The 20,926-nt window shown below is 42.1% G+C and overlaps 1 protein-coding gene across 2 annotated transcripts in view; it reads left to right on the top strand.

Annotated features, from left to right (window-relative positions):
* ahctf1 (AT hook containing transcription factor 1) overlaps positions 1 to 20,926 on the top strand; it is a 121,860-nt gene that overhangs the window by 30,512 nt on the left and 70,422 nt on the right. For both annotated transcript variants that reach the window (XM_085979805.1, XM_085979806.1), the window contains exons 2-7: positions 3,170 to 3,298; positions 9,838 to 10,091; positions 15,568 to 15,748; positions 17,467 to 17,674; positions 19,139 to 19,255; positions 20,394 to 20,478. In XM_085979805.1, coding sequence (XP_085835931.1) covers positions 3,178 to 3,298; positions 9,838 to 10,091; positions 15,568 to 15,748; positions 17,467 to 17,674; positions 19,139 to 19,255; positions 20,394 to 20,478 — 966 coding nt within the window. In that variant the 5' untranslated portion in view covers positions 3,170 to 3,177. The remainder of the gene's footprint in view (positions 1 to 3,169; positions 3,299 to 9,837; positions 10,092 to 15,567; positions 15,749 to 17,466; positions 17,675 to 19,138; positions 19,256 to 20,393; positions 20,479 to 20,926) is intronic.

Raw genomic sequence — 20,926 nt, 5'->3', positions numbered from 1 at the left:
CGCAAGGATCGGTGCTTGGGCCCCAGCTATTCACAATCTATATCAATGATTTGGATGAGGGGACTAAATGTAACATTTCCAAATTTGCTGATGATACAAAGCTAGGTGGCAGTGTCAGTTGTGAAGAGGATGTGAAGAGGCTTCAAGGGGATCTCGACAGGCTCGGTGAGTGGGCGAGAACATGGCAGATGGAATATAATGTAGATAAATGTGAAGTTATCCACTTTGGTAGAAAAAACAGAAAGGCAGAGTATTTCCTAAATGGTGAAAGATTGGGGAATGCAGATGCTCAAAGGGACCTGGGTGTCCTTGTACATGAGTCACTGAAAGTGAATGTGCAGGTGCAGCAAGGCAAATGGTATGCTGGCCTTCATTACAAGAGGATTTGAGTACAGGAGTAAAGAAGTCTTACTCCAATTATATAGGGCCTTTGTGAGACCACACCTGGAGTACTGTGTACAATTTTGGTCTCCTTCCTAAGGAAGGATATACTTGCCATAGAGGGAGTGCAACGAACGTTCACGAGATTGACTCCTGGGATGGCAGGACTGTTGTATGAGAAGAGATTGCGTAAACTAGGCCTGTATTCTCTTGAATTCAGAAGAATGAGAGGGGATCTCATTGAAGCATACAAAATTATTACAGGGTTGATAGGGTGGATGCTGGGAGAATGTTTCCCTTGGCTGGGGAGTCTAGAACCAGGGGCCACAGCCTCAGGATAAAGGGTAGGCCATTCAGGACTGAGATGAGGAGAAATTTCTTCACACAGAGGGCGGTGAATCTTTGGAATTCCCTACCCCAGAGGGCTGTGGAGGCTCAGTCATTGGGTATATTCAAAACAGAAGTCGATAGATTTCTGACTAGTAAGGGCATCAAGGGATATGGCGATAGGGCCGGTGAATGGAGTTGAGGCAGAAGATCAGCCATGATCTCATTGAATGACGGAGCAGGCTCGAAGGGCCGAATGGCCTACTCCTGCTCCTGTTTCTTATGTTCTTATGATTTTAAACACCTCTATCAAATCTTCTTTTGGCCTTCTCTGCTCTAAGGAGAACAATCCCAGCCTCTCCAGTCTATCCATGTAACTGTAATCCCTCATCCCTGAAGCTATTTGAGTAAATCTCTTCTGTACCCTCTCCAAAGCCTTTACATCCTTCCTATAAAACCTACCCCATACTCTTTACTAAACATAAATTTCCATAAACAAAGAAACATTACTTCAAAGTGCTCAAATTTCATCATTTACACCGTTCTTCAGTTTTTGTATTAAAAAATGATTCATACAACCAAAAATGGTCCACGAGAGATTTTTCAACTGAATTTTCAATATTTCGATGTATTTTGAAAGGTTCTAATTATTGTATAGAATGTTCAGCACAGAAACCGGCCATTCGGCCCAACGGGTCTATGCCTAATTATAATTTTTTTTAAATAAAGTCACCACCACTTACACTGTCTGCACTTATCACGGACAGCCGCCTATATCGGGCAAATGGCACTAACCTTATGGTATCACCACAGGTGTCAAAAGGCACCGCTTAAAATGTATTCAGCGCGCTGGCTATTTGCAGCTGCGTGAACTGCCCGAATCAGCTGTTCGCACCCCATTAAAGTGATGTGTCTATCATTAAGTCCTCATGATTTTTGCAACTTGGCTCAGGTAGCCCTGCTGCCTTCAGTCTCCCATCCCCCCCACTCGTTGAGCCGCTAGAACTCCTGCAACTACTACGATCCCTTCTTGGCAGCTTGTTGAGCTCCTCATTATTGCAGATGGCAAGCTGCAGGTGGCCATCCCAGGAGTCAATCTCGTGAACGTTCGTTGCACTCCCTCTATGGCAAGTATATCCTTCCTTAGGAAGGAGACCAAAATTGTACACAGTACTCCAGGTGTGGTCTCACAAAGGCCCTATATAATTGGAGTAAGACTTCTGTACTCCTGTACTCAAATCCTCTTGTAATGAAGGCCAGGATACCATTTGCCTCCTTGTCCTGTGCCGTGTTGCCCGCCAGCTCCAGGATCTTGGCTGCCGGGTACCCGTGGATGTCGGCCAAGCAGTCTGGGGCCCCAACAATTCGCTTGGGCTTTACCTTTTGGAAGGAGGCAAGTACTCTTGTGCACCGTGGCATAGATGTGCTGTGTACATATTTTAAAATAAAGCAACCAGCAAGGGATTCAGCTAGTGTTATTCTGACAACTAGTGTTTTTATATAAAATTACTCCTTTGAAAATTTCTTGGCTACACTGTTCACCATGAACAGTGATCTAGTTGACCTCAATGTGTTCGCTATAAGCGTTGGGTCTGTACTGAGAAATTGTAACCATTCCATTTATTGACACCTTTTGGGGAGAGCGGGGAGGGAAGAGAGAGAGAGAGAGCAACTTCCAGGAACTAATCATAAAACCAAATTTAATGTTTGCAGTGATCTCCTAGAAAGTTCCAAACAAGTACTGGTTCAGAGAAAAGGTCATCGGCCTGAAACGTTAACTTTGTTTTTCTCTCCGCAAATGCTGCTGGACCAGCTGAGTATTTCCAGAATTTTCTGTTTTTATTTCTGGTTTCCTGGGCTTCCCTTTCTCCCCGGCCCCCCCCCGGGGGGGGCCCCAACCCCAGTGAGACCCGTGTGCTCCTTTTCCCTCATTGCTGATCAACACCAGGAATCCAACAGCGAGGGAAACCTCACACCCTAACACACCCGTGCTCTACCAAACCACAAAGTTCCCACTCTACAGTGATGCTAGACCGTTAAATCCGCTCATGCTGCCAAACCCCATCCCAGTGCTGCTAAATACCAGATATCAAACTCCAAATGGTACATCTTGCATACCAGCTTGCTGTATATTTTCAACTTTAAAATGGAAAAGGATTTTTTAAAAAGTAGGTAAAGCAATATATAAAATAAAAGCCATTCATTTATGGTTTTCGCAGAAAAATGGACAGTCATGGAATTCAATCTCAAAATATGCTTTTAATAAAAATAGAATTTGACTTATTCAGTCACTGTAAATCAGTGGGCCTGGTGTTATCCCTAACACAATGATAAAAGTGTAGCCACCAACTCGTCATGAACAACACCATGGGAGGTCTGCTAGTGTTTAAAATGATAAATGCTGAAATGGCTGTGTAATTGTTCTGTAGCACCCCATATACTTTGGCTTATTCTATTTCAGAGTGAAGTATGTGTGAGCTAACGGCACAAGTCACCAGTAGTCTGCTACAGTTTCCAGAAGTGACCATAGAGGCTCTTGGTGACGACGAGTCGACACAGGATGAAGGGCTATATGGGAAAATTGCTACAGGTAAGGCTTAACCGCGTTCGATCAAAACGTGAGCTTATTTTGTTGGTCTTTTTTCCTAGCCTGTAACTTCATTTAACGTTCCAAGAACACGCAAATGAAAAGTACACTATTTGCATAATTTTGTGTGAATTTTTTTCCACTTCTCTTTTCCCCCTCCCCCCAAATTAATAGAGCATCGATCGGTGTGCTTTGACTACAAAATGTTTGTAGCGTATTTCTGGAAAATGCGACACTGTTTGTACATTATGGTGTTTCTCCTCATTCATATCTATCTTGTGGCATTGGACACTTTTGTTTCAAGTTATTGATTGATTCTGGTCAATTTGTCCTTGATAGAGTTCAATGATGGCACCTGGTTTCAAGAGATGTACGTTTTGCTACAGCTTTCCAAGAATGAAACAAAACTTTTTTTTTGCATAATTTAGCAACACTTGCTATCCAGCAACCTGTTGCAGATAGAAGCATCAGGACTTGTAGAAATGTTTTGATTTACTGATCTAGGCCCAGAAATTCGGGTCGGGGGCTTCCCGCGGGTGCAAGCCTCCGACCTGCACTTACCTTGCGCGCCGGCCGTTGAGCTGTGGGCCCCGTGGAATTCCAATCCTGGGCCTCCAACTGCCGGCACGCAGTGCTTGCGTATCCCAGGGGCGCAGTTAGTTCGCTGCATCCCCTGGGATCACGTGGACCATGGGGAGCCAATCGGAGCAGGGAATGCTCCATTCATAAGTTTGACAGGAAGAGCTGTCAAAACTTATAAATACTACGGGCCCCAAAACATCACTAAATCTTCAAAAATATATTTTTTTAAATCAATAAACTATAAATTACATGAAATAACTATTTTAAACAATAATTTAAATTTTTGAAAAATATAATTTTATTTTCTAACGGGGCTAAAAATAAACTTATCTTGCTTTAAAGTATTTAAAAATAATAAACCTGTGGAAAAAATGTTTTAATTTTAATTAATTCACCACTTGCCTTGTAAAAAGCAGGCCTCACGCCTGCTTTTTAAATGTGTAACTTTTGGAGACTTACCCTCCCGGGAAAACCTGCAAAAAAAAACGCAAGTGCGATGCGCACGCGCAGCCTCTCCTGCGCATGCTTTCGAACTCTGAACCCCTTCATTCCGGGGAACGGAAGTGCCGGTTTCCCGCGCATGCACAGTGCATGCAGGAAACCGGCACTTCCATTGGGCTTACGGGTGAGTACCCCGTGTGTACTCACCCGTGGAGACCCGAATTTCTGGGCCAAGATCTTCCAGGATAGGAAGGGGTCACTAACTGTCCCTTGCAAAGAGATTTTAGGCTCAAACTGATTGAAATAGAATTTCAGGTGAGGCAAAAACCCAGGGGAAGGAATCTTTTGAGTATCAAGTATGCAAAGAAAAGCTCCATTTTTTTTTACTGAAATGTTTTTTCAGGATTTCCCTGTGGTTAGATAATATCTTCATGTAAAGTAAAGATAATATGCAACATCCTAGAGTGTTTGACAATTAAAGTGCTGGAGTTCTATGCAGTGTTCTGTTCTAATTCACACTGTGAACCTGTTGCTTTTTATTTCATTCAATGCCAGATCTTCTTTGGCAAACACCCTCTTCTCCCATAATTAGGTACAGGAGTCAAGTCAGGTTAAAATAAATACTGTTCTTCATTGGGGCCAGTCAGCACTGCCAACTACTCTATCAAATCAGCAAAAGGATTATATAAACTAAATTGCACAAACTAGATTACTTTGCTTTAAACAATATTTTGTCTTGCAGTTTCTTCTATATTTCCTTTGTGGTTAAGGGTATAAAATATACTTTTTAATCCAAAATATTACAAATTATAATTCCTTTCAGAAATAGTCATTATAATATTGAGTCGGAAAGCTGTCCCATTGGTTGAGGGCCTGAGTTATGCATCTTATAGAATCATAGAAATTGCACTTCTTTCCTTGATTACTAAATATTTCTGATACAGTATTTAGTGTTACTAAAAGATACTGAAGAAGTAATCTTTTAAATTCAGGAGTTTTATTCAGAAGTTTCCTCCAAACCAGCATAATAGTGCATTCCTTCCAGAAGTGGCCATTCTTACGATTGTTACACTATATAACTACATTTTGGAATTCATTAAACTTTAATTTTAGGACTTCTGTATTAATCTCCATTCTAGAACCTGCATTTAAAATGAAGTGTTGCTGGCATGTAGTTTCTGGATCCGCTATAAAGGCCTGTTATCTGTCTTCTGAGTCCTGTTTCCAGATTTATTGGTACAGGATTGCTTATAACTAACTAGGCTCAATAATCATAACTTATAACTGAGCTGGGCTGCCTAAACCATCCACATACTGGGTGGAATTTAACTCTGAATTATTATGCTAGGTAACAATTCTACAAAAAGAAGCAAATGTGTGCCAGTGATTAAAAGCGTCCTATCCTGGATCTACAGCTCCAAATGTTGCTAATGCTTAATATGAAAAGGTTAATTAATAATTGCACAAGCTCAGTGGGGAAAGGAGACACCTTTCTTTTGCAAGATTTGAAAATACACAAATTCCTGATTTTGAACCTTTTTTGAGTGCAAGTTTTTCATACTGCGTTTTATTAAAGACAATATGGAGTACACACCCTTCTACTCCCTTTGATACACAGATCGCATTCCGGGAAATTCTGCAAATGCTTAGAATGCACAAATATAGTCGAAAGCACTCCCAATGGTTGAAGTAAAAATATGCGGTTGAAGTAAAAATATGCAATTGAAGGCTAGGTTTTTAAGAGTAACTGAACTCTTCAAGTAAATTTTTTTACTGAAGGTATTAAAAGACACAGCAGGCAATTCAATGGGTACATTTATTATAATACTGTGAAATATGTAAAATTTTTAGAATTTTTATTTTGCATAAAACCTTATTTTGACTATTAGAAATATCATTTACTATCGGGGAGTAATTGCAGCCAATTTTTAAAAGAAAAACACAATTTGAATGATGCAATTTACTTCATTAACAAACTTTCCTGAAAAGCTAACACGTGATTTTCCAATTATAAAGGTTTGCCCTGGGGTTTCTGTTGTGACATATTGACACATGGGTTTTACATTATAAAAGCATGAAATCGGAAATAAGGTTAATATGTACAGGAAGTGCATGCCATATGCAAGAGTATAATATATATAAGTTTGAGATTATTAGATGAGAGTTTGGATCAAGCATGAGATAGGAGCTGGCACTTCTTTCAGTAGCCTTGTGCACTGTTTTTATTGTGTTCTTATGGCAGAAGTATATGGAAATTAGATCTTAGTGCATAATTATTGAATGCAGACAATAATTGTAATTAAGGTGCACAGATTTCTACAGTTTTATAACTAGAATTTAAGTAGAAGGGGTGTGTGAAATTTTCACACTCTGTCCACTTGAACAATGAAGAACATTTAAGGGTACAATTATAGATTATGTCCTTGCAAATTAAAGTTATGCCTGCAGAGAGCATTTTGAGCTATATAACGCTATTGTTAAGTGCCGTTAAGTCAATATAGTGATCAAGTTACACATTCTGTTTCCATCACATGGAATTTCATCAATATTTGGATATTAAAATTTGTCCATTTTTCTACCAAAAGGAGAAATTGATTATATTACTCACTGGTATTAATACAATAAGTCTAATGATAACACTTGTCTGCTGGAGCTGGAATTCTGATGTGAGCTGCCACACAATAGTGAGTTGCTGCTTTGCATCTGGGATTTTACTTTGTACAGTTCTGCATGTTGCTGCAAAGAAGCTTTGAGCAGACTCTTCCCCACGGAGGTGTGAGGGGGAGGAAGAATGAGTTGACGATGGCCAATATGTGTGGCCTCCTTAACAAGAGACCATAGATGTTCTTGTGCGCAGGTTTCCCCACACCACCCCTTGCCCTTCTTCCTGGGCAGTGTGTTGAGCAGTCACACTGAGGGTGGGAAGACAAATGGAGAGCATCTTTCTCCTTGGATGTCTATTTTTGTTTGCTGCTAATTGCAGGAAATTAAGTTGGGGGTGGGGGGAGTTACTGTGTAACCGTGTGCAGGAACTAAGTTGTCATACATGGTTAAATTGCTAAACTATCCCGAATCAATGACTGTATCTCTACTGATAATACAGCTAAGTTAATCAGTTTTTAAAAGGGGCATTCAGTAGAAGATTTTAAATCTTGAGTAATTGTTAGTTCTGTTTATTATCTGCATTGTCTATCAGCACTGTCGCTGTACAGTGAGTTCAGACTTTAAAAGCTCTGTTTGTAGGGGAGGGTTGTCACGTTATGCATATTTTACCTCGTGCACTTCTGAGATTAGATATTTTTGTTGGGACTCTGGTAGCCAATATGACTGAACATTCAGATGCACCATGTTAATACTACAATGTGTACAGTTCCTAGAGTGCCTTTTAAGAAGTTTAATTTACTGTATATTTTCCTTTTTTAAATGCCAGTCTGAGAAAGCTGCTACCAATACATGTAGCTGTGAACAGCTGTGTTATATTGTACACTTTTCTAAAGAGCGTACCAATTCATTCTAGAATCCTGGTGCTTCCTCCTTCATTCAGGCAAATGGTATGGTCCTAGCTGCTGACTTACTCTGGCTCCAAAGAAGCAACACCACCAGTTTACTTGCGCTGAAATGACAAGCTATACTCCTGTGGTAGTTCACGTGGGATATGATACTCTCCCGTAGAGGTCAGAATTACTGCCTGGTCTTGCAGATGTGTGTCCAGTGCTCAGCGTTAGATCAGCGGTATTCAAACTTTTCTGTTTGGGGGAGGGGGGGAACGACGCGAGTGAAGGGCTGATCTTAATCTGTGCTCCTATTTCATTCAATCTAGCATGTACATTCTTGGTCCCCAGTTTAAAAATTTGTTCCAGGTCTAATGGGATTGTTATCCTCTGGTAACCTTTGGTGTTAGGGTATACTATGCCAAGGAGTAATGGCACCTGATTCACACCTAGGATTCATCGGATGGTGATGTCTCAAGATATAACTGTGCTTGCATGCCTTGCGTCAACTCTGCATTGATGTGGTGAAAGTGTCTCCTTTTTTTGCACATTAGCATAGCCTCAACTCTGATCTGCACGTTCTCTGTGCTGGCAAGAGGCTGTTGGCATAAGGGACTAGAGTGTGCATTGTGGTGCTATAAAGTGTGATGAATTGCAGCCAGTTTTCAGCTCCAGCTGTTGCTTTAGAGACATCATGTTGTCTGCTTGGGGGTGTGGGGGGATTTATGAATGCATTACAGCTGTTTGGGATTTACTAGGTCTATACTACACTTTTTTTTGCCAGTTTATGCCACTGAGTATAAATGCAGCGAAAGATTTGTACAAGGGCACAAGTTAGGAGTTGAACACTCCAGTATTGTAGCTACTGAGCCACCTGTTGTCTGATCTATGTACAACGTTCTCAAAGTATTTATCTGAGAGAATAGCTAATGACTGTTTGACTGCTGCCGCAAAAATGTTTGCCAGGCATTTGTCTGCCTCACTCTCTTGCTGAGGTGACTTTTGTGGGAGAAAAAAATAACGTAGTTTATTCTATTCAAGCGGTTGTTTAGTTAACAAATACAGCACGTTCCATGTGTGACAAATATAAGTGGTCACTTGGAAATCTGGCACTGTTCAGTCATTGTCTTGTAATGTATTCTAAATGGTTACAGCAGCTCTTTTATTTATGTTTACCTCGGAGCCAAAACAAAACCTGATTGAAATATAATCAACAGAAATTCTGAAGGACGTTGTTCAGGCTGGGAGGAAGGTTCTGATGAAATCATCCATTTTTAAGCATGTTTATTTGAGCCGAATCTTTTAGTCAACACTGACTGCTGTTGTGGCTATTTGGTAAAGAAGGAAAGTTGCAAATTAGTTAAGCTTTTCAGTTTATATATTTCACATACCCTAACCAGATAGACAGTAAAAGTAAAGAAGCTGCACCCCCCAGAGAAATTGCAAAGATTGAATTGTTACTGATATGTGAGGGGAATAAAGTTAATTTATTATCTACCTGCTGCAGGTAAGGGAAATATGATTTATTTCCCAGAAACAATTAAAAAAAAAAATGACACACAGTTTCTGAGGAGATCTCTTGCAAACTTCTTTCCAAATTCTTTCAGTGGATGTTCTCCATTTTTTACACTGCAGTCCTGGCCACCCCTTGCTTATGCTTTTATGTTTGAAAAAAAATCATTCTCGGGAGTTGGAGCGTCACTGGCAAAGCTGTCATCTATTGCTCATCCCTGGTGCCCTGAGAAGGTGGTGGTTGTTTTTTTCCCCTCTCTTTAGAGCTGTTTTGATTAAAACTGAGTGGCTTGCTGAGGGCCGTTAACAGTCAAGCATGTTGGTGTGGGCCTGGGGTCACACACAGGGCCAGATCTGGTAAGGATAGCAGGTTTCCTTCCCTAAAGGACGTCAGAAATCTTTGTTTTTTGCCTTTTGCCCCTTTTTTGGATCATATAAATCTAAATAAAGTGTTGAGGAAAATTCATATTTTACCAGCAGAAAAGTAAGTTAGTGTGTGTTGTGTTTCTCTTCCAGGGAGAAATGGATTGTCCTGGCTAGCTTGTGGTGCTCATTTGGAGTTACTTAGCTCAGTTACAGGTGAACGACTGTCTGCCTATCGGTTCCGTGGAATTGGAGAACAGCCCCCCACCATTCTGGCTGTCAAAGAATTTTGCTGGCTGAAAAGAACTGGACTGTTGATAGGATTGAAAGAATCTGAAGGTAGCATCCTCTGCCTTTATGACCTCGCAGTATCCAGAGTGGTTAAAGCAGTGTTCCTCCCTGGAAAGGTACATTTTTATAATCCTTTTACCGCCGCCTCCTCTCCCTTTATCAGCTGCAAACATTGATCAGTCACGTGCTTAATCGGAGTCTCTAACCTATTTTAATAATGCTTGTGCTTCCCGCGGTTAAGAAAAAAATGTGCATTTATTAATCTGTATTTGTTTTTCCAGAAGGGTGTGTTTGAAATTTGTCATGTCAGTTTTCACGTTCTCGGCTCTGTGGACGCTAAGCAATAGTTATTTCCATCCCTTCACAAGACTGCAAGGAAAAGTGACAGTGCCTTTGTTTTCTATTTAACCTTCAACCAACTGTACTGCACCTGGGACAGGACTATCACATGTTTTGTTCCTTTCCAAAATGGTCTGAATTTCTACTTTTACAAAGCTGCTGTTCCTCCTTTCCTTACGCCTGTCTTTGCTTGGAAAGGAGAAGAATTTCAGCACTTAGATGCTAGATTTACCTTGTCCTTTTCCATTTTAAGTAAGATTAATAAAACCAGTTCATATTCCACATGTGGAACTGCAGCATGATTTGTGAAGTGTCCAATGCTGCCAACGTCTAGTCGGGAATTGAGTGTTGTTCAACTTAGTTTCTGGTCAACCTCGAGGTTCATTTTTAAGATACCATTTGAAATCATACTTGCACAAGATATTGAGGCCAATTCATTAAATATATTCAGGAATGAGTTAGATATATTTCTTAAGGCTAAGGGGATCAAGGGATATGGAGAGAAAGCAGGGACAGGGTACTGAATTTGGATGATCGGCCATGATCTCATTAAATGGCAGAACAGGCTCGAGGGGCCGCATGGCCTACTCCTGCTCCTATCTTCTATGTTCTATGTTTATATATTGATGTTTGAGCCTTTCTACTAAAGAGTATATGTATTTCTGGTGGATATGTTTTGGGTATGTTTTTATCTTGTTAAAAAGTTCCATCTTGACATAGTCAGGATCATGATAGCATGCGGATAAGAAAGTTTCATTCTAAAAGAATTTTTAAATCTTCCAATGTAACATTTTGTACCCTGACTCCGTTAGTCCCATTCTGTGCCTTATTGGAATTCAGTTCCTACTGTTCGTACAAGGTGTTGTTTCTAAGAAAAGAACTTGGTCATTACTGGAGTTTAGAAGATTGAGAGGGGATCTCATCGAAACCTATAAAATTCTGTCAGGCCTGGACAGACTAGATGCAGGAAGGATGTTTCTGATGGCTGGGGAGTCCAGAACCAGGGGTCATAGTCTAAGGATAAGGGGTAAGCCATTTAGGACTGAAATGAGGAGGAATTTCTTCACCCAGAGAGTGGTGAACCTGTGGAATTATCTGCCACAGAGGGCAGTGGAGGCCAGTTCATTAAATATATTCAAAAAAGAGTTGGATATATTTCTTAAGGCTAAAGGGATCAAGGGATATGGGGAGAAGGCAGGGACAGGGTACTGAATTTGGATGATCAGCCATGATCTCATTGAATGGCGGAGCAGGCTCGAAGGGCCGAATGGCCTCCTGCTCCTATCTTCTATGTTTCTATGGTGTGGAAGAAATGGGTTTTGCTTCCTGGGACACTGGCACCAGTACTGGGGCAGGAGGGAGCTGTTCCGTTGGGACGGGCTTCACTTGGTCAGTGCTGGGACTAGAGTCCTGGCGGATCATATAACTAGGGCTGTAGAGAGGGCTTTAAACTAACTAGTGGGGGGGAGGTTCCTAGAGAGCAAATAATACAAATGACAACAGAGAAGGTCATAGACTTAGGTAGCAGTGGGGAAATTAAAAACCAGAGCATGTCAGGAAGGGGCAGAAGGTATGGAGTAAAAGGTAAAGTAATAAAAAGGGCAAAAGCAGGAACTAAGTGTCACAAAACATCTTTGAAAGTTCTCTATCTGAATGCACGTAGCATTCGTAACAAAATAGATGAGTTAATGGCACAAATAACTACATATGGGTATGATCTTGTGGCCATTACAGAAACATGGCTGCAGGGTGACAATGCCTGGGAATTAAACATACCAGGTTATTTAACGATCAGGAAGGACAGGCAGGAAGGAAGGGGAGGTGGGGTGGCTATGTTAATAAAGGAAGGAATCACTGTAATACAGAGAAATGATATTGGGTCAAAAGATCAGGACAATGAAACAGTTTGGGTGGAGGTAAGGAATAATAAGGGGGAAAAAACACTAGTGGGCGTAGTCTATAGGCGTCCGAACTGTGGCAACTCTGTTGGACGGAGTATCAATCAGGAAATAGTTGAGGCTTGTAATAAGGGAACATCTATAATTATGGGGGATTTTAACTATCATATTAATTGGACAAATCAAATTGGGCAGGGCTGCCTTGAGGATGAGTTCATTGAGTGTATTAGGGATGGGTTTCTTGAGCAGTATGTAACTGAACCGACCAGGGGGCAGGCAACCGTAGATCTGGTCCTGTGTAACGAGACAGGATTAATTAAAAATGTCCTAGTAAAGGATCCCCTTGGAATGAGTGACCATAACATGGTTGAATTCCATATTCAATTAGAGGGTGAGAAGGTTGGATCTCAAACAAGCCTGCTAAGCTTGAATAAAGGAGACTATGAAGGTATGAGAGCGGAATTGAGTAGAGTGGATTGGGAAAATAGATTAAAGGGTAAGACGATACATAATCAGTGGTGTACATTTAAGGAGTTATTTTACAACTTCCAAAAAATATATATTCCACTGAGAAGAAAAGGGTGTAAAAGAAAAGACAGCCATCCGTGGCTATGTAAAGAAATTAAGGATAGTATTCGACTAAAAACAAGGGCATATAAGGTAGCCAAATCTAGTGGGAGGATAGAGGATTGGGAAAACTTTAAAAGACAGCAAAAAATAACAAAAAGATTGATTAAGAAAGAGAAGATAGATTATGAAAGTAAATTAGCAAAAAATATAAAAACAGATAGTAAGAGTTTTTATAGTTATATAAAAAGAAAAAGGGTGGCTAAAGTAAATGTTGGTCCCTTAGAGGATGAGACCGGGAAATTAATGGTGGGAAATATGGAGATGGCAAAAACACTGAATGAATATTTTACATCAGTCTTTACAGTAGAAGACACTAAGAATATCCCAACACTGGACAAACAGGGGGCTAAAGGGGGGGAGGAGCTAAACACGATCAAAATCGCTAAGGAAGTGGTACTCGAGGCGGATAAATCACCTGGACCTGATGGCTTACATCCTAGGGTCTTGAGGGAAGTGGCAGTAGGGATTGCGGATGCATTGGTAATAATTTTCCAAAACTCCCTGGACTCGGCAATGGTCCCGGCAGACTGGAAAACTGCTAATGTAACACCCTTATTTAAAAAGGGTAGTAGACAGAAGGCTGGAAACTATAGACCGGTTAGCCTAACATCTGTGGTAGGTAAAATTTTGGAGTCCATTATTAAGGAGACAGTAACAGGACATTTGGATAATCATAATTTAATAGGACAAAGTCAGCATGGTTTTATGAAGGGGAAGTCATGTTTGACAAATTTGCTGGAGTTCTTTGAGGAAGTAACATATAGGGTGGATAAAGGGGAACCAGTGGACGTAGTGTATTTAGACTTCCAAAAGGCATTTGACAAGGTGCCACACAAAAGATTATTGCTTAAGATAAAAAATCACGGGATTGGGGGTAATATTCTGGCATGGATAGAGGATTGGCTATCTAACAGAAGGCAGAGTGTTGGGATAAATGGTTCATTTTCAGACTGGCAATCAGTAACTAGTGGTGTTCCGCAGGGGTCAGTGCTGGGTCCCCAACTCTTTACAATCTATATTAACGATTTGGAGGAGGGGACCGAGTGTAACATATCAAAGTTTGCAGATGATACTAAGATGGGAGGGAAAGTAGTGAGTGAGGAGGACATAAAAAACCTGCAAGGGGACATCGACAGGCTAAGTAAGTGGGCAGAGATTTGGCAGATGGAATACAATACTGGAAAGTGTGAGGTTATGCACTTTGGCAGGAAAAATTGTAGAGCAAGTTATTATCTTAATGGCAACAAACTGGAAAGTACTGAAGTACAAAGGGATCTGGGGGTCCTGGTGCACGAAACTCAAAAGGTTAGTATGCAGGTGCAGCAAGTGATTAAGAAGGCCAATGGAATGTTGGCTTTCATTGCTAGGGGGATAGAATATAAAAATAGGGAGGTATTGCTTCAGTTGTACAAGGTATTGGTGAGACCGCACCTGGAATACTGCGTACAGTTTTGGTGTCCATACTTAAGAAAGGACATACTTGCTCTCGAGTCAGTACAAAGAAGGTTCACTCGGTTAATCCCGGGGATGAGGGGATGGACATATGAGGAGCGGTTGAGTAGATTGGGACTCTACTCATTGGAGTTCAGAAGAATGAGAGGCGATCTTATTGAAACATATAAGATTGTGAAGGGGTTGGATCGGGTGGATGCAGGGAAGATGTTCCCGATGATGGGTGAAACTAGAACTAGGGGGCATAGTCTTAGAATAAGGGGCTGCTCTTTCAAAACTGAGATGAGGAGGAACTACTTCACTCAGAGGGTGGTAGGTCCATGGAATATGCTGCCCCAAAAAGCTGTCGAAGCTACATCATTACATAAATTTAAAACAGAAATAGACAGTTTCCTAGAAGTAAAGGGAATTAAGGGTTACGGGGAGCGGGCAGGAATTTGGACATGAGTCTAGGTTCGGATCGGTCATGGCCCTGTGGGTAGCGGAGTGGGCCCAGGGGCCGTGTAGCCTGATCCTGCTCCTATTTCGTGTGTCTAATTCTGTTAGATGCAGGAGATGGTTCTGTGATAGTGGATTGGCAGTTAGGATCAGATCAGCCATGATCTTATTGAATGGCGGAGCAGGCTCGAGGGGCCGATTGGCCTACTCCTGCTCCTATTTCTTATGTTCTTATGAAACGGTACCTTTTTGTACAGGGTGCAGGAAAGGCATATTGTCAATAACCAGCATCAAATTACTTTGTGATATTGCGCACATGATTTGGGTCAGTTAGACCTACTCTCTGTGGTGTATGCTGGATTCTTCAGCTTGTAAAATAATGTTTTAAGTTTTATTTTACGCTATATTTTGTTTTATTTCTGATTTAAAAGTAATTTAGTTTAAATGTGTGGTTCTTTCTGTGCAAGGCAGGTGAATATTACTGATTTTGATGTTGCGACGCTTCATAGATCAGCTGCCAAGTACTACCTGGGCTGTGGAGGGAGGAACTCGCCTCACTTGCTACCTGTAACAATACCTTTCTTGCTCCCTCCCCTCGCCCCACCCCCAAACCTTAATTGCCTCTTAAGAACCAAATGAGAAGTAGCTGAAAATGAACATTTAATCTGATGTGAAGACACATGATGTTGAGACTACATTAAAAATAGCATCTATTAACGCTATCAGCTTAAGTTTATTTTTGGTTTTTATTCAACATTTTGATGTATGATTTCAGATATGTTATGGTATTTTAAAAGAAAATTGTGCATAATCAGGTTGGTTTTTTTCAACTCAGGTGACCGCCATTGAGCCAATAGTTAACCATGGGGGTGCCACTGCCAGCACACAGCGCTTGAACCAGAGTCTGCGGTGGTTTTTTGGCATAGTAGCTGTTGTAACTGACACCGGACATGTTCTGCTCATCGATCTGTGCTTGGATGACTTCTCATGCAGTCAAAGTGAGCAGGAACCAGCAGGTAAATTGAACTGCACAACTGTGCCTGAGAATAGAAGTAACGATGCTCGTCTTCCTCTGCACTCTAAATTTTAAAGTGAAATTCGGGACCCATTTATTATGAGTTGGCAGCGGAGGCCTGATGCATGGTTGACATTTTCCTCCCCACTAGTCCATTTACTTTGCCATTGCCACCATGGTACGCAAAAATTCACCAAATAACTATCTCCATTACACAATTATTGGTTATTTTCTTTTCCATTTCCAAACAAAGCGCACAATTTCCAAGTTTAAGCACATTACTGTAACTCTTTCTCTTTCCCCCCCCCCCCCCCCACCGACTCTTGCCATAGGGGCATTACTATATTTGTAGGTAGTGATGAAATTGACCTGCAGGGAGCAAATCTTCTTGATCTGAAACACCCAAGATATTCTCCACCCCTTCTCCAGGATAAATATTCTGCCCTTTAATATTACTTTGCTTCCCCATTCCTAATCAGTGCAACTTAACTTTGGGTTAGATTGGACTTGAACCAATACAATTATCTGTGGTGCTACAATTTGATTTAGTATGTTGTTTTACCTATCCAGTGGTGGACAGAGAATCTTTTTGCAATGGTTTCTCTTCCCGCTCCTGCACCGTTGGCTCTGGAGAACCAAAGAATCCCTCCTTGGCCCCCTCTTGTTTCCCATCTACATGCTGCCTGTTGGCGACATCATCTGAAAACACGCGTCAGGTTCCACATGTATGCTGACGCCACTATTCTCTACCTCCGCATCAGCTCTTGACCCCTCCACTGCCTCTGTGATGCCAGACTGCTTGTCTGACATCCAGGCCTGGATGAGCCAAAATGTTAACCCCACCCCAATCTCTAAAAACAAAGTCTGCTGCTCCCAGCAGGGTGGCTCCTGCAGCCCGTGCGAGCCTTTCATGTTTCCAGTCCCCGGGTTGCCGGCTTCTTTGTATCAATTCTCAGAGGCATCTTTACAATGTAACCTGTCTCGTCAGGTATCAATTATTATCTTCGCCTTGCTTCTCTCTCCTTCACCGCAATGACTGGTGGAAAAAGTGCCAGGGAGAGATCCTTTGGCAGGTGCAGTTGAATGCTGGAATCCAGGTTTCCCTGCTCTCCACTTGCGTCGTTCGCTCCATGGGTGTTTTAAAAAATTTTTTTTTAAGGCCCTTGTCTCTCACGCTCGGGCTGCTGCTGCTACTGCCGATGCTGGAAGGGTAGTAGGAAGACTGGGGCGGTGTGGGGTACTAGATGGGGTCTCGTGTTCTTTCTTCCCCCCCTGGCGGGGGCCCCTCAGCACTGGCCCCATAGGCCCATGCGTTATTGTGCACCTGACCAGCATAAATCAAGTGGGCAGGCAGGCCCTGCGCTGTCCCAAGATTCTCCAAGAACACTGCAGAGCAGAGCTATTCTGTCCTCCTGCTGATCTTCAGTGCAATTAAGGCCACGTGATCATGTGGCTCTGACGCTGGTGCATATATTTATTTCTGTATGTTCATATTCAAATAGAAAAATTGTGGTCATCAGGTATTAGTTTAAGTTCTACAAAAAAAATGTTTTTTTAATTTGAAAATATTGCTATAGGAATACCTATTATAAAATGTTGAATGTAGGTTTCTGTGTTTTTCAGCTGATCATCCACTCAGGCCTTTATTAGTTTCTGCTGTGTTAAAACATTGGCTTAAGAGTATTTTTGCTTGCTGTGTTCTAACTAATCTCTTTTCAGACCTCGAAGTGGTCAATAGATCCCCTGCGGAAATCCCTCGTATGAGGGAAACTGTGATGAGGGAAGGCCGGCACCTCTGCTTCCAGTTGCAAAGTCCATCAGCGATAGCAGCCACTGCAATGAGCTATGTCCCCAGAACAAACCAGCTGGTAGTTGGCTTTGCTAATGGTTACGTTCAACTCTGGAACCTGAAGACTTTGAAAAAGGAGTAAGTAATAGGAAGTTGAGATTTTGCTTGCTCACGCTGCATGATTGTCTCATTAACCTATTCTCAGTGCTATCTGAAGTTTTCTAGGTCTCTTTGATATACTTCGCATAGATCCCCGGTAGTCCCTAAAATTTGACATTCAATTTCACTGACTAGTATAACTAAGGCCGAGGGATTCTGAAGTAGCAAGTCCACAAAAAATGGCGGCGCGCACGGACGCAGCGGCTTTGTCTCTCCCGAGACTGAGCCTATCGTCCCCAACAAGCTGGCCACCAAACTCCACACTCTTGGCCTGAACACTTCCCTCTGCAACTGGACCCTGGACTTCCTAACAAACAGACCCCAGTCTGTCAAATTAGGTAACCACACCTCCACCCCACCCCACCCCCCCCCGACCCTGAACACGGGGGCCCCACAAGGATGTGTGCTGAGCCCCCTCCTCTACTCCCTCTTCACCCACGACTGTGTGGCTGTTCATGGTTCCAACACCATCATCAAGTTTGCGGATGATACCACGGTAGTAGGCCAGATCACCAACAACGATGAGTCAGCCTACAGGGAGGAGGTCCAGCATCTCGTGAAGTGGTGCGCCGATAACAACCTGGCCCTTAACATCAAGAAAACCAAAGAAATCATTGTGGACTTCAGGAAGTCTAAAGGCGGAAGTCACACCCCCATCCACATCAATGGGGCTGTGGTGGAAAGGGTGGACAGCTTTAAGTTCCTCGGAGTCCACATCATGGAAGACCTCTCCTGGTCCCTCAATACCTCCTCTCTGGTGAAGAAGGCCCAGCAGCGCCTATATTTCCTAAGGAGGCTGAAGGGATGTAACCTGTCACCCCTGATCCTCTCTAACTTTTACCGCTGCACTACAGAGAGCATCCTGACGAACTGTATCACAGTATGGTATGGCAGCTGTAGCTACTATGACCGGAAAGCCCTGCAGCGGGTAGTCAAAACTGCCCAATGCATTACCGGCACCCGGCTACCGACCATAGAGCACATATACCAGAAACGCTGTTTACGGAGGTCACGGTACATCATCAAAGACCCTACCCACCCCAGCCACAGTCTGTTCGCCCTCCTGCCATCTGGGAGACGCTACAGATGCATTCGCACCCGTATGACCAGATTTAGGAACAGCTTCTTTCCCAGGGCTGTCATCCTACTGAACTCCACAAATAAACTCTAAAGCCTGCACATCTGCCAATGCACTTTATTATGGTTATATGTATGTTAATATACTACAAGCCAAATGTATGTTGAATGTTTAAATGTCTTAATCTAAATGTACACTCTCGGGAGCCGCAAGCCTACATTTCGTTGTACTGCACTTGTGCACTAACAATGACAATAAAAGTTGATTTGATTTGATTTGATTTTGATAATATTAACAACAGATGCCATGTTCTAGTGGACTTCTGTAAAATAGTTGATTTGATGGAAACCTTTTCCTTGGTGCAGATACTACTCACAGTTGGAAGGAGGGAAAGTGCCTGTCTATGCATTCACCTTTCAGGAACCTGAGAATGACCCTCGGAACTGCTGTTACCTTTGGGCTGTACAGTCTGCTCAGGACGGGTGAGTGAATGCCCATAATTATATGTGAGAAATAATACAAATAAAATGTGCAATATGGTTATTAAGAGAGCACTTCATGTTTAGTGTAAATTTTGTACTCATTGAGGCGATTGATGCTGAGCATGAAACACTATATATTTTGGGCTTCAAGTGTCAGGGTTAATCACTCCAAAGTTGGGTATAGCGCAGTTAGGTGCAGCGTAAAGCTTGTACTACTTGTTATAACAATGCATGTCAGCCCCAACCGCAGGAAAGCAACCACTACTGCTTCACAGACTGTTTTCTACAGTAGTCATTCTGTGGCACAAGAGTGAGAATTCAATTAGTCCTGAATGAGGGGACATTTTCTGTTATGGAAATGAGATCGCGAGTACCCAAACTTTATCACAAAGGACCCGGCGATGGGGGATCTTAGCTACAAGGACAGGTTGGAGAAGCTGGATTTGTTTTCATTAGAGCAAAGGAGGTTGAGGGGTGATTTGATAGAGGTGTACAAGATTATGACGGGTTTGGATAGGCTAGACAGGGAAAGGCTGTTCCCACTAGTTGGTGGTACAAGGACTAGGGGACACAGCTTTAAGGTTTTGGGCAAGAGAAACCGGGGGGATGTGAAGAAAAACTTTTTTACGCAGCGAGTGGTGAGGACCTGGAACCCGCTGCCGACGGAATAATACGGAGACACTCAATGTTTTCAAGGAAAGACTGGATAGGCACTTGAGGGAAATAAACTTGCAGGGCTACGGGGATAGAGCGGGGGAATGGGACTGACTGGATTGCTCTACAGAGAGCCGGCATGGACTCGATGGGCCGAATGGCCTCCTTCTGTGCCGTTATGACTCCTACTATTGCAACAGTAAACGCTAGACTTTTATCTCATTAGTCTGCATAAGAATTCTGCATAGAACTTTTGATTTTGGAAGTAAAAGGTCAGCATCTAATCCACTGCACCACCCAATTCCTCCAATATTTTATATTCCAGAAGAAAATTCATCTTTAGTTTTTGTTGATCTATTTTATATTCTGCTCATTTTAACGTACACCATAAAGTGTAGTTGAAAGCCGTGTCTGCACAATGCTAGGGTATTTTTTGTGGTAATGGTACAGTTTTAGTCTACTACTTGTTTGTTTTTGTTTATAGCGAAGGGGACGTGGTAAGCCTGCACTTGCTGCAGTTGGCATTTGGTGACCGGAAGTGTTTAACTTCAGGACAAATCCTCTATGAGGTACAGATTTTTTTTCCTCCTATGGAACCATATGTTTTGACACACACACACACACACACACACACACACACACACACACACACACACACACACACACACACACACACACACACCAGTGTCTGAGTGTAAATGGTACAAGATTTGGGTCATAAATGTTTTTTTGAAACGTACAGTAAACTCTCATTTAAACGGCACCTAATCAACCGGAATTATGTAATAACGGCAAAATAGATAGTGGGTAATCTTGCCGAATCCGTCCATTTTTCGTTTTTCCGAGTTTCCCGCGGTGGCCGAGTTAGTCACTGGTTTTTATTTTTCTGTTAAAAATTGCCTACCTCTCTGTAATCAACCGGCACCATCCCAGTCCCATCGGTGCCGGATACGAAAGAGTTTACTGCATTTGCAATTTTAAGAATTAAAAAAAAGTCTAATCCAGTTGATGATTCCT

Source organism: Somniosus microcephalus, chromosome 3, assembly GCF_052327205.1.
Source record: "Somniosus microcephalus isolate GS21.2 chromosome 3, FLI_Smic_1.0, whole genome shotgun sequence".
NCBI lineage: Eukaryota > Metazoa > Chordata > Chondrichthyes > Squaliformes > Somniosidae > Somniosus > Somniosus microcephalus.
Note: the sequence above shows the minus strand (reverse complement) of the source record. Positions and strands in the feature narration are given on the sequence as shown.